This window comes from Balaenoptera physalus (assembly GCF_965194825.1).
Source record: "Balaenoptera physalus genome assembly, chromosome: 4".
Taxonomy (NCBI): domain Eukaryota; kingdom Metazoa; phylum Chordata; class Mammalia; order Artiodactyla; family Balaenopteridae; genus Balaenoptera; species Balaenoptera physalus.
The window spans coordinates 25,959,711-25,976,286 of NC_138891.1; the positions used below are offsets into that span (position 1 = coordinate 25,959,711).

A 16,576-nucleotide genomic window follows, 5' to 3' on the forward strand; every position below is an offset into this window, starting at 1 on the left:
CAACAGTTTTGCACGCTGTGATCACTACAGTGAATCTGTGACTTTTAAAGTGAAACCTCCATTTGTCTGCTTCAGACAGGTGAGCAAGTCACCCTACGAGGGGGTCTGTCAACTGTTCTCTTCGGTTTGTCAGTTTGACTGCCTTCCCAGATCTAAGAACTGTGGAAATACTTATCCGGGTAATGTCCCTGAAACATCCTGACTGCAAATATAAAGGCATTTGTACAAACATCTAAATCCTGATGGCTCTGAACCTCCACCTACTTACACAGAATGTAAAATCCCTTCCAGAGTCTCCTTTTCTCTTGAATGTTTATGGGAATCCCAAAGGGGAACCTCATGAGTGATGTTAATGTCCCCCAAGTCACTGGCTCTCAAGCGTTGCTGTACATTAAAGCCACCCAAGGAGATTTAAAGAGCTCTGCTGCCTGGTCCATCCCACCCCATGCCAATTAAATCAGAATCCCTGGGGGAGGCACCGGGCACAACTCCTGGGTAATTTCAGTGTGCAGCCTGGTCGGAGAAGGGCCTCAAGCCCACCGGCGTGCAGTTCCCACCCCACGTGAAGTCCCCTGGACAGTTTGGCTTCTATCTGCTGGATCAAAACCCCACCTGTCAAATGACAGAACCCCAGCCCTTCCCCGTCCAGTGTCTTTCTAGAGTCCCGGCTTTGGTCCCTCATTAGAATCACTTAGGTAGAGTTAAAAAAAAAAAAATATTGCAGCCCAGGCCCTACCATAGAGTAACTCAATCAGAGTTCCTAGGCATCTGGGATTTGTAAAAGCTCCTCAGTCATTCTAAGAGAGTCCAGGGTTGAGAACGCCTGCCCTGAGGGCTTTCAGGAGGAGGGCGCGGTGCAGGGGGTGGGGTGGGGGGGTGGGCGGGGGCACATATGACCAGAGTCTGGAACTTGCCACGCCTCAGCTCCAGCTGCCCACGTGCTTGCTCGGCTCAGACACAGCCCTGCTACCTGCGCCCACCTACTCTCGCTGTGCTCCGAGCTGCTGGCCGCGCTCTCCATGCCGCCTGCACTGCAGCTGCCGGCTGCCTGCAATTCTAGGACAGCATCATTCCTGCGGGCACCTGTTATTTTTGCCACCAGCACCTGAAGCTCTATTTCTGCCTGCCTCCTGGTCTTTGCCACTTATCTCTCCCTCCAACTTCTTTTCCTTGTGTCCAGTTCTTTTAGAGGTGGTCCCTTAGTAGAGGTATTTGGACACCCACTTAAATTCTTTCTAGTTTACCAGCCAGCATTCTGGGAAGAGAGGAGGGTCCCAGCAGGGACACAATGCTGCCTCCTCCTCTCCCTATTTTACCAATTAGTGCTCTCATCCTCAGAGTATAGGCAGGCCAGCAGGTGGGTGGATTAGGAGGGCCACGTCCATTCTCACAAAGTCCCACAAAAAGGTGCTGACCCTCAGGGCTGTACTAGACCCCTTCCCATTTATAGGAATTTCTCGCTTAAGGGTTTGGTTATTCCTCTCTGTGTCTGGCTTCTGTCATTAACCCCTTCCTCATACATATATCACTACATGCCTGAAGCCCAATCAGGGATAAAATTCAAGCTCCTTCCCTTGGGTTGTCTGGACCTTGGACAAATCAGGAACTAGGGCTAGATGCCTGTATTAGTGCCTGGGAACATTCTGGAGCCTTTAATAAGGTAGTTTTTTGCCCAGAACATAGGGAAGACCCTTAAGGAATGGTGGTTTATTCCACAGGCCAGTGTATCTGAGACCTAGCAACAGTCCAGCCATTACATGAAACATTCAGTAGGGCCAAACAAGCCATAAATGTTCCTTTAAAATCAGACTACTTTTCCCTGGAAGGTTAGATGGTTTCAAACTCTTTTGTCCCTAATAAAGTTGGATGAAGCAAAAGACCCCTGTAGACTACCTGCCCCCACTTGGTACTATAAAAGCAAGCCAAAAACCGAACAATAAGTCAGCACAAAGGGGAAGAATGGTGGTGTTTTCCCTAAGAGGGTGGTGTAAATCATTAATTTATGCCAGAACTGAGTACAGGCAGTGTCATAAAATTGAATCATTATGACACTAGACTACAAACCACCATTGGGAACACCTGCAGAAGGAATAAACAGTTAAGATATAGTTCGCCTTGTGACCCTAGGAACGAACCCAGAGGCTGCTCATAGAACTTCACAGTAACTCTCCAGAAACCTGCTATGTCAGAACTCAGAATAGTGAAACTCGGCTGGTTCTCATCTCATCCCACGTGCTACCTGGAGCCCTTCTCTGCCTGTCTGTTGCTAGTTGGCCAAGAGATCTTCTACCTCGGCCCTGTGTTGTAGGTCCCTGTGCTATCATCAGAGCAGCATCTTTAGACAAGAAAAGCAAGTCAGAGGATGACTAGTGCTGAGGTCTGAAGTCATTGTCCTAGAAACCCAAAATAACATTTTTTCCAGATCTGAGTCCCAAGGACCACATTTTCACAGATCTCTGGGGAAGAGAAGAGTTGTGTAAATTCAGTTACCAAAAATGACAGAAAAGATTAGACATTCTTTCTCAACAGAAGAATTCCTTTATTTTTCCATCAGGCGTCTTTGCCCCTCTAGTTTGTCCTTGAAAATTTAATTGGAATGGAGCAAGGCACAGTACGAAAAGGGAAAAGAAGTATGTTTTCAAGCATAATTTTTAACATCTTGGAACCAATGGAAAAATACATCAGGAATAGTTTGTTATTTGGGTGTTCACTGCTAAAGCAGTCCATAATAAGGGACATTCTCTTCTCCCTCAAGAACAGATTGGTCACTGCTGACTCCAATCAAGTTCTTTCTCAATGTAACCAACCCAGAACAACTGCATTAAGTGACTTTCCTAAAACCAAAGTCTTATTCTCATTTATTAGATTTTCCTTTCAGGTAATTTGGAGTTCTCTATCATCTCTCCACTGATGAGATTTTTTGGATTTTTGAGCTGTGCCTCCAGAAGCAATTCAATTTCTCTTCTGGAGGAATTGCACAAAGACTTAACATTTTATTAAATCCATTTGCTTCATGTTTCAAGACCATCAAGGAAATGGCATCCTTAAATCTGGCAGTATTCTTTAACAAACACACGCTCTGGTGCATGTATTCAGCCTTGATGTTTTCTGTGCTGCATCAATCAAATTTAATTAAAATGAGTAGAAAGATTACAGTAATTTCCACTTATCATCCCAAAATGCCATTATGAGACTGAAGCCCCTCATACCTGCACCTGTCACGCATGGTGATAAAACTATAATGGGCTATTCAAGGGGGTTATGTCATTGCCATCCTTAGAAATTTTAAGGTAATAATGAGCAACCATCTGTCTTGAATGTCATCAAAATGGGGACCAGGCCAGCTGATCTCTTAAAACCTATTCAGATAAATTTTTCCCATTAAGCAGTGAATCAGACTCATACATAGAAGGACATGGATCATATATATTTATATGTTAATACTTAAGCATTAATAACGATTTTTTTTTCTTGTTTTCTAAAGGTGAAAGAAATGAGAAAAAATTGAGACAAAGGGCAAGAGAGAAAGAGAGAGCGAGAGGACCATCTCTCTGAGAGGCTGAAACTCTACATAGCGGTAAAGAATACAAAGCCATGGGGCTTCCCTGGTGGCGCAGTGGTTGAGAATCTGCCTGCCAATGCAGGGGACACGGGTTCGAGCCCTGGTCTGGGAAGATCCCACATGCCACGGAGCAACTGGGCCCGTGAGCCACAATTACTGAGCCTGCGCGTCTGGAGCCTGTGCTCCGCAACAAGAGAGGCCGCGATGGTGAGAGGCCCGCGCACCGCGATGAAGAGTGGTCCCCACTTGCCACAACTAGAGAAAGCCCTCACACGGAAACGAAGACTCAACACAGTCATAAATAAATAAATAAAAGAACGTGAATTTCTAAAAAAAAAAAAAAGAATACAAAGCCATTATTTTGGGGAAAATGAGGTAAAAAATTAAATTTTAGAAAATGCTGAATGAGGTAAATATACTTTCTAAGGGTTAAGATAAGACAAAAATTAAGAGAAGGCTTTGAATCTTGTTGGCAAGAAATGTCATGGTGAATTAATATGGATCCCCAAAATGTTGCCTATTGGGTAGAGATAGACAGTCCTGGCAGGTGACTCAGATATAGAGCCTTTTATGATCGGGATGAAGAAGCAGAAGCAAACAACAATAATACTCAATTACTCTTAGCTACATGGAGTACTGATGAATCCGGAAGAAAGAGGAAAACAACAGCAGCAAAATGGAATAAAATATCTGTCACAAGATAAAGAGGTGAATAGGATAGAAGATGTGACAGCATCGATACTTTGGTGGAAGAAGAAAAGTCATTCTTGGTTCTACCTATCAAGGCCGTCTCCGGTTAGTGTTAAGGCTGAGAAAGGAAAAGAAGAGAAAAGGGAGGAGTGTTGGTCGGCAAGGACAGGGTTACTTGGGTTCATTGTCATCTACAAAGGGGACAGGGAGGAAGAAGCGAAGCCCAAGGAGAGGAAGAAAATGACAGTGATAAAAGGAGAAAGGAATGAATTAGAGAACATGGTAGTAGAATAGATAAACAAATCCAAGTGCTATTTCTTAAAATGATCAGTATAATATGCAGTTTCATAACTTAAAGAAGGGGGAAAATACATACACATCACTTTCTACAGGAAAAGTCTATAATCAAATATATGAAAAAGACATGAAACTAATAATGGGTTATGGTGCACAACCCTATCCTTTGGGTGACCTTTTTAACTTCTCTAAGGCTTGTAAAATATGATTAATATTATTATTTACCTCATGAATTTTTTGGTGAATTTTAATTGGAATAATTTATGTGAAATATATATTTATAATGCCAGGTAATAGTGTTCAACAATTGTTGTTATTAAAAGTTTTGAAAAGCTGGAGAGAATAGATGGTTTACTAGGAAAGTAAAGTTGACTTTTACAGTAAGTAAAGTTGAACAGTTTACAAAAAACTGTCCACAGTGGAAGGACTTCACAAATTACCTCTAAATGTGTGGCTCAGTCATTTGTAGCCCCAACACTACTGACATAGCCCCAGTGGGCATTGCTGCCAGCTGAACTCCACTGCCGAGAGTGGCTCTATAGTGTCACCTCCCTCAGCCACGCTAGTGAGGAAGCAGAAAACCTAAGTGTTCAATTGCATAAGAAATTGAAACCATAATCAAAAGATCACTTCCCAAAATGGCACCAGGCTCCATGGTAGTTTTAAAATATGTTCACAATTCTTTGAAACTCCTCCTTTCAAGAGGTGGAGCTTAATTCCCCTCCCACTGAGCATGGACTGGTCTTAGTGACTTGCTTCTAACGAACAGAATATGGCAGAAGTGACAGTGTGTGGCTTCAGAGAGTAGTTAATAAAGGGCATTGCTGCTTTCTTCTTGCTCTCTCTCTTTCCGGTTTCAGTTGCTCTGGGGGAAAGTTACCTTCACACCATGAGGACACCCAAGCAGCCCTATGGAAGGCACATGGTGAAGAACTGAGGCTTTCTGCCAATGGCTATGTGAGTGAGCCATGTTGGAGTGGATCCTCCAGGCCCAGTCGAGTCTTCAGATACTGCAGCCGTGGCCAGCAGCTTGTCTGCAACCTCATGTGACACCCTGAGCTAGAACTACCCAGCTAAGCTGATGCTCCTAGACGCTGATCCCTCGAAAACAATACAAAATAGTACAAGTTTGTTGTTTTAACGGATACATTTTAGGGTAATTCGTTACACAGCAATAGATAAGTAATACACCAAAGGTTGCTTTTTGAAGGTGGGTATTGCATATTTTTAGCTTGCAGGGCATATCCCTTGAGCATTGGTCTATGCCCAGGTTGGCCCCTGGGCTGCAGAACTGACTCTACCCCTCAGGTCATCGAACTTCCTTGGGCTTCAGTTTCCTCCAACATAATTCTGGGTTTAAAAGTTTATATTCCCACCTTGCTCTGAACTTCTTAGATTTTATGACTTAAAATTCTCAACTGCAATTATATACTATGATAAACAAACACAGACGTGTGGTTAAAAGAGTAGCTAAAATTTAATCGAGAAGTTACGGTACCATTATGTTACAGCTTTATCAGAGAAAAAAAACTTACATGAAAAACTTTCAAGGGAAAGCACATCTCATGTCTTACTTGGCTTTATTTCTCCCTGGGCCCCAGTACCTGGCATATAGGAGATACCTACTACAGAGGGTGCCTAATGTTCATTTGTGGCCCCTACTATAATCCAAGTTGGTTGTGGCATACAGCTTCTTAACTAGGGGTTCACAGACAATAATTCTTTCTGGGCACCGAAAGTACAGTGTGTTCTTGCCATTATGTGGGAGCTCCACTCTCATTAGCATTTAAAAGAGAACACTTATTAGCTGAACTACTAAATGTCCTTTATACAATATAATGAGTTTCATTGAAAAGAATCACCAGCTTAGCTAAGGAGAAATTTAAACACTTTGCCATCATTTATGAATTCAACCCTTCTAGGATGGTATTTTTAAACGTACTTTGAATGAAGGGAAGAAGAAAAGTGGTAGAAATCTTGACAAAAGAAATGTAATTAGAGTTTTTTAAAAATGGCAATTCTATGCTTTATGAAGATATCTTTGATCTTACTTCTCAGAAGCCAGGGAGACAGGGGCATTGCTGCCCCCGACTTTCTCTCTACACTGTGCCTCAGAACAGGTAACTGGGATGGAACGAGCTTGCTTTTGTTAAAAGTGATGGAGAAAAATTGCACAAAACCATAATCAAAAACCACTGTAATGCAAATCAATAAGGCAGAGGCACACTGCAGGAAACAAGCAATGGAATTATACTTGATCTTTCTTTCAGTATCTGAAGATTACCCTAGACATTTGCTTTGTACATCCAACTCATTACATTTAAATTAATGCATCATATCAGAATTAAATAAAACTAATAATTAGCATACACTGTTCCCCCTCTCTATTTTTTATCTTGGAATGTTAAAGGTCATAATTCATTCACTCATTCATTTATTTATTTATTAATTCAGCAACTCCTAAGTTCAAGACAAAACTAAATGGTAAATTTCCATAAACTTTTCATATAGACCACAACATCCTAAGAGATTATACAGGACAAAAGTATACCTAGAGCCACAGAAGGTTAAGATAAATTTAGATGTTACGTATGTAAGCATTTATCAAAAGGACGTGTGGTGAGCAGGGAGAGTGATGTCATGGGTTGATGTCATTTCCTTCATGATCCTACCTTCATTATTTTTGTAAGGCACAGATCTGATTATTATCATCATCTCTATGTCTAAAAGCCTTAAGCAAGTATGAGCCTTATAGAATATAGTTCTTCTAAACGTAGCACAGTGAGACACTAAAATGTCCACCTGAACTCACCTCTCCATTTTAATCCTCAACCCTGTCCCACACCTTCCCCTTTCCTGCTCCACAACCTATACCAGCAGCCCAAACCCACCCCTATCTACTTCCCCAAGGCAACCTGAGCCCCAGGCAGAGTGTGCTATCTCTTTGTTTCTAGGTCTTGTCAAGATCATTCTTAGTTTTCTGCTTTTGCATACTCTCTTCTCTTTGTTTTCATTTCCCATGAAATCTGCATGATAATCTCCTAATTATCTTTATAGCCATCTCTAAAACACCCAACCCACAATCAGCTTCCTGTGAACACCTTGCCTCCAGGGAGCAATTCAGTCCCCTGGTTGCCTTTTTTTTGCCTTTGTCTCCCTGGATTCTAGCATGGTGCCTGCCATGCAACCATGTGGTGCTTAGTCCACACTCGGTTCATGCTTGAAATGCAAAGCTGGGAAGCCCTTCAGTCAGACCCTGCCACTGAGTGGTAGCAATGTAAGCTTTGTTCTCTCCACCCCAAAGAAGCAGGCAGTCTTTGAAGAACCCATTACAATCACTCACGTAGGAACAGACAATTTTTCCAGAAAAAAGTATCCAGCCCTCAGTGAAACTTTTCACCCCAGGATAAATCAAGGACTTTGATGTTCTACAGCTTCATCCTTGGATTTGATTTGACAGCTTATTAAAATGTCTACCCAACGATTTGTCAACAAGAGTAATGGCAAACTTTGACTGCTCCTCTCATCTCTATGCATTGCACTGTAATCAAGTGATCCCTGCCCATCCCAGTCTGGAAGAGGGAGCCAGATGCGTGTTTTATGCTCTATGTCAAGTCAGAGAATTATTAGGTTTATAGCATCCTCCTTAAAACCCAGTCATATAGTTCAATCATTCATTTTACAAAGGAGAAAACTGAAGCTCACAGGTGTTAAATTAATTATCCAAGGCCCCACCATTAGTTGTAGAGATAATGGACAAACTCCAGCTTTCTGGACTCTCGCTGAAGTGTTCTTTTCACCATATCATCTGGATTTCCCCACATTCCTGTTCTTTTTCTTGAATTTTTATTTTACAAAGTCATGCACAGCACATCTAATTTGGCTCCCATTGTCTTTTTTTTTTTATTATTGGAAATTTATATTTGGATTTGCATTGCTGCTTTTCCATTCAATGGTGATAAACACTTAAAATATCATCTGGGGGAATGGAAATAAAATAAGCATCTGGAAAGAATGTGCTGTAATGAAGATGTCATTGTTTGCCCATAAATGCTAGGCAAAGAATCTGGCTTTTCAAAAATAAATGCACGAAAACATCTATGTCCATCTCGATCTATATTTTAATAAAAAAATTAAAATGCACTGAAAGACTTTCAAAGATGACAGAATTAAATATAAGATAAATGACTAATTAGCTGAAAGGATAATAAAGATAGCCAAACATTCATTCATTCATTCACTCATTCATCTATCCATCCACTCAAGGTTTACTGAATAAATGATGCTAAGCCCCCCAACTGCTACTAAACCCATTTACTAATCAAAGAATAGTAAAAGGCAAAACAGTTTGAATTACAAATCAAAAAATCTAAGTTAAAAATTTCCCTCTGCCACTCATAAGTCTTGGCAAACCCTCTAACACACGGTCTTCTACTCTGTATTATTCCCATCAGCATACAAAAGTACTGTTATTTCTCCCACCTTAAAAATAAAACGATTTGTCTTTCGGCCTCACTTTTCCCTCCAGCTATCATCTCATTTCTTTGCTCCCCATCCTTTGAAAGACTCGTCTATACACACAGTTTCCAATTTCTTTCCTTCCATTCTCTCTTGAACCCATTACATTCAGGCTTTTACCCTGACACTCCACCAACACGGTTCTTATCAATGTCATCAATGACATTCATGTTCTTCACCTTACTTGACCTTTCAGCAGTATTTGACACCATTCATCATGCTCCTTCTGGAGACTCTCCATCTGACTCCCAGGACACCATACTTTCTTGGTTTTCCTTCTCCCTACTGGCTTCTCCCTCTCGGTCTCCTTTGCTGGTTCCTGACTTCTTACCACCATTGGAGTGCCTCAAAGCTTGGTTCTTGGATCTCTCCTCTAGTACTTCCTTAGAGATCTCATCCAGCCTCATGTTTTCAATATCATCTCTATCCTGGTGACTTCTAAAATTATACTTGTAGCCTAAACTTCGCTCCTGAACTCCAGAATTCTTTGTCCAACTGGCTATCAACAGCTTTGCTTTGTGGACTAATACACATCTCAAATGTAACAAATCAGCACTTGGTTGTCGATTGTCCCTCAAATGTGCTATCTTGCAATCTTCTCCAGTTAATACGTGACACCTCCCTTCTTTTCAAATTTAAATCGTATCATGCCATGCCTGAACTTAAAAGCCTCTGGTGTTTTCCCACCTTGTTCAGGCTTCCCAGGACCCGTCCCTTGTCACTGGTCAGATATTGTCTTTCAGGCTCTCCCCTGGTACGCTCCACCTCAGCCACATTGGTCACCTGTCCCAGGGTGCCACTGTGTATGTGGTTCCCAATTTCTGGATAGCTCTGCCCCAAATGTCCACATAGTTCCCTCTTTTCTTTCTTTCAAGGATCACCTTCTTTTTGAGGCCTTCCTTGGCCACCCTGTTTAAAGGAGCAACTCTGCCTTCCCATATACACACACTCCTTCCTCCCTTCCTTGCTTTATCATTGGCCTTATAACTTACCGTGAATGCTCTGTATGTTTTGCTTATTTATTCTGATTACTCCAAACTCCTCTACTAGCAATTCTTTTTGATTCACTCTCGTATCCCAGCACCTTGAAGAGCAGCTGGCACAAAATAGGCTCTCACAAAATATTAGATGAATGAATGAAGGTAATCAGTGATAATAAGAAGAGCTACCACTTAGGTAGAGAAGTAAGTAAAAATTAAATAAGTACTTTGTACATGTTAATGCATCATAGATGTTAATTATTTAAATTAACATTATACACCCATGTGTATCTGTTGGAAGTAATTTTTAGGTGGGAACTGCAGGAAGGGAAGGAGAAATTCTAATTAAAAGGGATGGTAGATCTGTGATAAAACATAATGGAAAAGAATATGAAAAAGAATGTATATATATGTATTACTGAATCACTTTGCTGTACAGCAGAAATTAACACAACATTGTAAATCAAATACACTTGAATAAAATAAATTAAAAAAAACAACAAAAACCCAAAACCTTGGAGGGAAAATTAAAGGATACCCTTTAATCTTTAAAAAAAAAAAAGGATGGTAGAGAAGTACAAGGTTTTGCAAGTCAGCCTCAGTCAAGGAAGAGACAGCTGATGGAAACACCCTGGAATCTGGCCCAGATAATCAGCTCCCAGGCCTGCCTAGGGGGTAAGGGCATGAGGGAGGAAGGGGTTGGGAGGCAGGCCGGGACTTGTGTGAGTGGGGTTGGGAGGTCGGTATGCGGTCTTCTTGATGCTTCAGGGTGAGACGTCTAGGCTCACAGACTGCCCTGTGCTGATGTCCATCTCGAGCATCTCTAACGGTTCTCAGTTTCTAGGTCAAGAGTCAGGGCTTGCAGTATTTGTCTGTCTCTAGGGCTAGATGTGCACAACCTAAAGTAAGCAAACCGCTTTGAGTCCAGGGAAAGGGTTGCCACGTATGTTCATATACTCTTTACTAGAGTGCTGTGCTATGAAAATAGAAATCCTCATGGTGGGTAATAGCACCAGAATGTCTCTATTATGCTGCTTTGTGCCTAACACACAGTGATGCAACATGTTTCTTCATGGTTTGGCGTGAAAATCAATTCACCGGCATCTAGATGGTCATTATCAGTTACAAAACATATTTTAATGTAAAACTGCAGTTTTAAAAAGGCACTCTAATTCTTGAAGCTACAAAGGATATATTAATTCTCAAAAGTCTTTGTATCCAGATATAGCCGTTTCATTAGCTGATCTAGGCACAGTCCAGGAATAAAATTCTTTTGTAAATCATATTACCTAAGGATTTTTTTTAATATATAAATTTATTTATTTCTTTATTTATTTTTGGTTGAGTTGGGCCTTCCTTGCTGCACACAGGCTATCTCTAGTTGCGGTGAGCGGGGGCTATTCTTCGTTGCACTGCGCGGGCTTCTCATTGCTCAGTAGTTGTGGAGCACGGGCTTAGTTGCTCTGCGGCACGTGGGATCTTCCCAGACCAGGGCTCGAACCCGTGTCCCCTGCATTGGCAGGCCGATTCTCAACCACTGTGCCACCAGGGAAGCCCATAACTAAGGATCTTATAACACAAAGTTGATTTTCATTGATTTTTTCCTACACTTCACTAATTGACTTCCTTCACTCCCATTAAACAGTCCTGGGGACAGAGGCAAAGAGGCTATTTCTCCCACTGACAATGAATACAACTCAGGGAGATGCAGAGGAAGATAATGTATTCTGTAACCATGTGTTGTCATATAATACTTTCTAAACCTTCGCCCGTTTCTAAAGGAAACAGTGACAATCTCTATAATACCTGTCTCAGCTTTTCTTTACAATTTATAATTGGTTTCCCACATGGAGTTTAAACTTTGCTTGCTACATTGGTGCAGATGTGGCCAAGGACTTCTGATCTGTGAAGTTCCTTAAAGGACTTGATCTCATTTTTTTTTTTAAATGGTGACCTCAGACTCTATATGCTAGAGTGGGGAATATGTGTGTAGATGTATGCATATATATTCATGTATAAATGTGCACAGTTGCTATGTATGCATATATTGAGAGAAAAAAATAAATAGAAAATGAGAGATCCTGAAAGAAAAAAAGTGAGAAAGGTATGAGAAGGGAAGGGAAGGGAATTAGCATTCATTAAGCTCCTACTATGAACCAGGCACCCAGGAAAGAAGGCGATGGGGGGAACAAAGATGGAGGGATGCAATTATCTGGATGTTAAAGAATGAACTTGTAAAAATCTCCTTCCCTAAAGGAGACTGCTGTAAAAATGGATGCTGGCAGCCCATCAGGGAGTGCTTGTCAAGCCATTCAGAGGAGAACAGAAGGCTGTGGGGCACTGATTTTGGCTTTGTCTCCCCTAGGTGCTGGGCTGCTGTCTCGCCATGAGATGAGTTATCTTTGAAGTTCTGCTGAGCGGTCTAGATAGCGTGACTTAAAAGTGCAAGTCCCTAAACAGAGTTCAGCCTTTCAGAATACAAATGCTCAGAGAACCATATGAGGTCAGGAAAAACCAGCCCAAGATATTTCCCTTTAAATTCTAGAGAATGCTAGTAGTCTCCATAATTAAAAGGATCCTAGGAGACTATGTGTTGGAAGTTTCTAGGTACTGGTATCAGTTTTTTGGTTCATTTTTTAAAATTGGGGCTCCTTAAAATGTCTGTAATTGCATCTTCTGAGTCCTCTGATGGGCAGAGATAAGGGTGACCTTGCAGAGTCCCTGCTGCGTAGGTGGGACGTGGGCTCAGGTCCAGCTGAGCTTGGGACATGACAAAGAGAGAAGGATGAAAACAATAGCCATTTTACAGAACTTTAAGGTAAGTCTTCGAAAACTGTTTAGGAATTCCTAGCCGATCACAGGTTTGCTTAGATGTCTTTTTGGTTTTTTTCCACTCCCACTGCCCCAACATCAGATGTTCTCAGCATCATTGGGCTTATTATAGGAGCCTATCTACCTCCATTTGCATTTTGGGATAGATTGCAATAATTTGGTTCTATTCTTCATAATTTTCTATATCCATGTTCCTTGTCATGTAACTTTACAGTGCTCTCCCACTGTGAGCTAGTGACCTGCTCAGCCCCTTGACCCTGGGCTCAGCCATGTGATTTTCTTTGCCTATAGGATGTTTAGGAAATGTGATGCAAGCAGAAGCTTGAAATGAACTGGCACACGGGGATTTGTTCTTCTGCCAGGAGAAGAATGACAGACACAGGGCACTGGTTAAGGTGCTCTAGTCAAGCCCACTCTAGCATAGAGCCCCACCAAACCCACAGACAGTGAGTCATCCTAGTTGAGACAAGTAAAGCCACCCAGATCAACCCAGATCAAAAGAGCTAAGCCCTGCAGATGCATGAAAAATAAGTGTTTATTGCTAAATGCCACTGGGGTTGCTTGTTACACAGCACAAGCTAGTTGATACAAGTGCCATTTGATCCATGCTCTTCTTGTCTGTCAGTTGATATTTCTAAAATGGAACTTCAATTATCTGTAAATTACTCTACCTAAGACACTTCAATGACTTCCTGTTATGGGCTGAGTGATGTCATCCTAAATTCATATGTTGAATTCCTAACCCCCAGTACCTCAGGATCTGACCTTATTTGGAAATAGGGTCCTTGAAAATGTAATTAGTTAAGTTGAGATGAGGTCATACTGGAGTAGGGTGGGTCCCTATTCTAGTATGACTGGTATCCTTATAAAAAGGATAAATTTAGAGACAGACATGCTCGCAGGGAGAATGCCATGTGAACGTGAAGGCAGAGATCAGGATAATGTGTCTACAAGCCAAAGAACACCAAAGATTGTCAGAAAACCTCCAGAAGGTCAAAACAAGGAATAGAACAGATTCTCCCTCAGAACCCTCAGAAGGAACTAATCCTACCTATACCTTGATCTCAGACTTCTACCTTCCAGAACTGTAAGACAATAAATTTCTGTTGTTAGAGCCACTTCCCATTACCTTTAGGTTAAAGTCTAAACTTCTTCACAAGGTATGAAAGTCCTTCCATAAGCTGGTCTCTGGCTGTGTATGCGGTCTCATCGCATACTGTATTCCACTAGCTTCAGCCTTACCCCATTCACTAGCCACACAGAACTATTTAAAGTGCTCCAATCAATTGCTTCAGAGCTTTTGTCCATGCTACAACCTTGGCCTCGAATGCCCTTCCTGCTACCTTCTCATCCCCCACTGGATCCCACATCTTTACCTAATTAACTTCTATTTGCATTTCAAGCTCCAGATTGGGCTATCATCTCTGGAAACTTTCTCTTCACCTTCCCTGTCCTAACCATGGGAGGAGGCCCTATTGAATTCTCCCCAAACAACCTAGATAGGCATTTCTATCTCAGTACTTATCACACTGTGGATAATTAATTGCTCACTGCACATCTCTATCGTCCTCAACAGACTTGATAATGAACCACTTAAAGGCAGGGTCATATATTATCTGCCCTTTTATTCCTTGTACCCAGCACGGTGCTTGACACAAAGTGGTGATGCAGCAAATGTTTGTGGAAGGAATCTGTGAGTGTTTATGCGCCAACATCAAAACAGATGTGTTCCTGGCATATGGGAGATACATTCTGCTTATGTGACAACTGGCAGTTGAGTTTACTTGGAAGCAAAAGCACCCAATTAAAGACCAAACATTACTTCCTTATCCTTCTTCATTTCCTTCTTTCTATAAAACTACCCAATCTCACATGCTTTATAATGCTTTTAGATGTAAGTGACTGTGAATTATTACTGACGGTGGGCCTTTCATCTTCAAGACTGACAGTCTACGTTCCACATTTCTCAGGAGGGAGAGACCATTATAACTATATTTTTGCTTACCAAGAGAATTGTTAATAGTTATCCTGAAGAAAAAAAAAATCTATAAATAGCCAACCTATAATGAAGACTTCAGCTTACTGTCTTCCTCTACTAATGAAATTCTTTCCAAGTGCCCTGCCAGAGTTGCTACGTAACCATTACACTGAGAAAAGAGACAAAGCCTGTAGTGAGCTTTTTCTTTTACCTGTTTAGTCCTCATTTTGGAATCCAACGACAGATTGTTGTAGGTATAATGTGCCTGTGTGACTCCACAGAAGAGAACAGCAACTATCCCTGAAATTTAAAAACATACCAGTCAAAATCAATTTTCTTTCCCATCTAAGTCAAAGGGGTAGGGCTATCCCAGCTGGAAAACAGACCTGGTATCAGTAGAGTTAAAATTGCTAATAATTATGGTGATGAAACCTTTGGTAAACCTGGCTGCTTACTTTAAACATGGAACTTAACAGGATTAAAGTTAAAGAAAAGCATTAAGAAGTAGATTCTTCCTGGGGATAAATGATTCTCTGGTCATGAGTTAGGAAAGTTATACTTGGAAACCCATGAATAAAAGACTGTATAGTTAATTCCAGGCCTCTCACAGCTACTGCCAACTACTCGGCTGCATTTTATACTAAATGCTGGCATATTTGCTTAGACATTTGCTTTCCACTGTGTACCTTCAGGAGCCTGAGAAGTTCCTATCATACCATAATTTAGTATTAAAAACCACGAGTCATAAACCTAAGACATCTACAAGGGTTCAGTTGCCTCGGCCAATACTCCTACTTGCCAAGCCCAGAAAGAGATCCTTGTTTGCCTCTACACCTCCTTGGCAAAGCTGGGGGCTTTGTCTTTCTGCTGCTGGATAATCTCGTGAACACATCCAAGGCACACACTCCTTGAAGGTAGGCTGGTCTGTTCTTGCGTGCTTCTTATCCACAGTGGGCCCTCAGCTGCTTCTTGGCTGGTTGCAGGATTTATTTCTTAAGCCATCATTATACCCAGCTTTAAATGTTACATGAAGCCACACATACACTAGATGCTGTCTGGGGACAGAGGAGGAGCAACCATGGGACAAATGTGTTATTTGTCCCTGGGGTCTGTTATTCTCTGTGTTATTGCCCCTGAGCTGGGGTGGGGAAGCGGTAGGGGCTGCATTCTACCTTGGATTAGAGATTTGATTAGCTATGGGAAATTGGGCATAGAGGAGGGCTTTGGGAAAAACACAAGATGTAAGTAGTCTTCAACCCAAACCAAGGGGATTGAATTGAATTTTAAACAGCACACTCTTTCCAACTAAAAACACTCATAAATTAAATGCTGATGATTCTTAAGAGTATAGAGATATGTGAACTGAATACTGACATTTCAAATGAAATAAAAATTCTGCAGTAAAGAATTTTAAAGAACCAAGCATATTTTTTATATGTACACTGTATGCTTCTATTTATATGTTGGTTATTTCGGGCGTTGGCTTTGGATAAAATATTGCTAAGACATATTTGTCTAATACATTTACATCACTTATTTCCTTCTAATATTATGCTTCAAACTTTTAGGCAAAAGAATAAAAACAGTTAGGAAATTGTGCCAAGAAATAATATATGCAGTAAGCATTTATATAGTTGCTTTGGGTAACTTTTCAGTTTTCTAGCCTCTCTTCAGAAATTCAAAGAAAAAAATGCTTATGAAATACTATATTTCACTCTT

The 16,576-nt window shown here is 41.2% G+C and overlaps 1 protein-coding gene and 1 long non-coding RNA gene across 23 annotated transcripts in view; one reads left to right on the top strand and one right to left on the bottom strand.

Annotated features, from left to right (window-relative positions):
* The window catches only part of SLC9A9 (solute carrier family 9 member A9), a 683,127-nt gene that overhangs the window by 247,927 nt on the left and 418,624 nt on the right, over positions 1-16,576 (bottom strand). For all 21 annotated transcript variants that reach the window (XM_082461227.1, XM_082461222.1, XM_082461225.1 and 18 more), the window contains one exon: positions 15,069-15,157. In XM_082461227.1, the coding sequence (XP_082317353.1) occupies positions 15,069-15,157 (89 nt within the window). The remainder of the gene's footprint in view (positions 1-15,068; positions 15,158-16,576) is intronic.
* Positions 15,164-16,576, top strand: part of LOC309660550 — a 192,673-nt gene continuing 191,260 nt past the window's right edge. For both annotated transcript variants that reach the window (XR_014263454.1, XR_014263455.1), the window contains exon 1: positions 15,164-15,771. This is a non-coding gene — a long non-coding RNA (uncharacterized lncRNA). The remainder of the gene's footprint in view (positions 15,772-16,576) is intronic.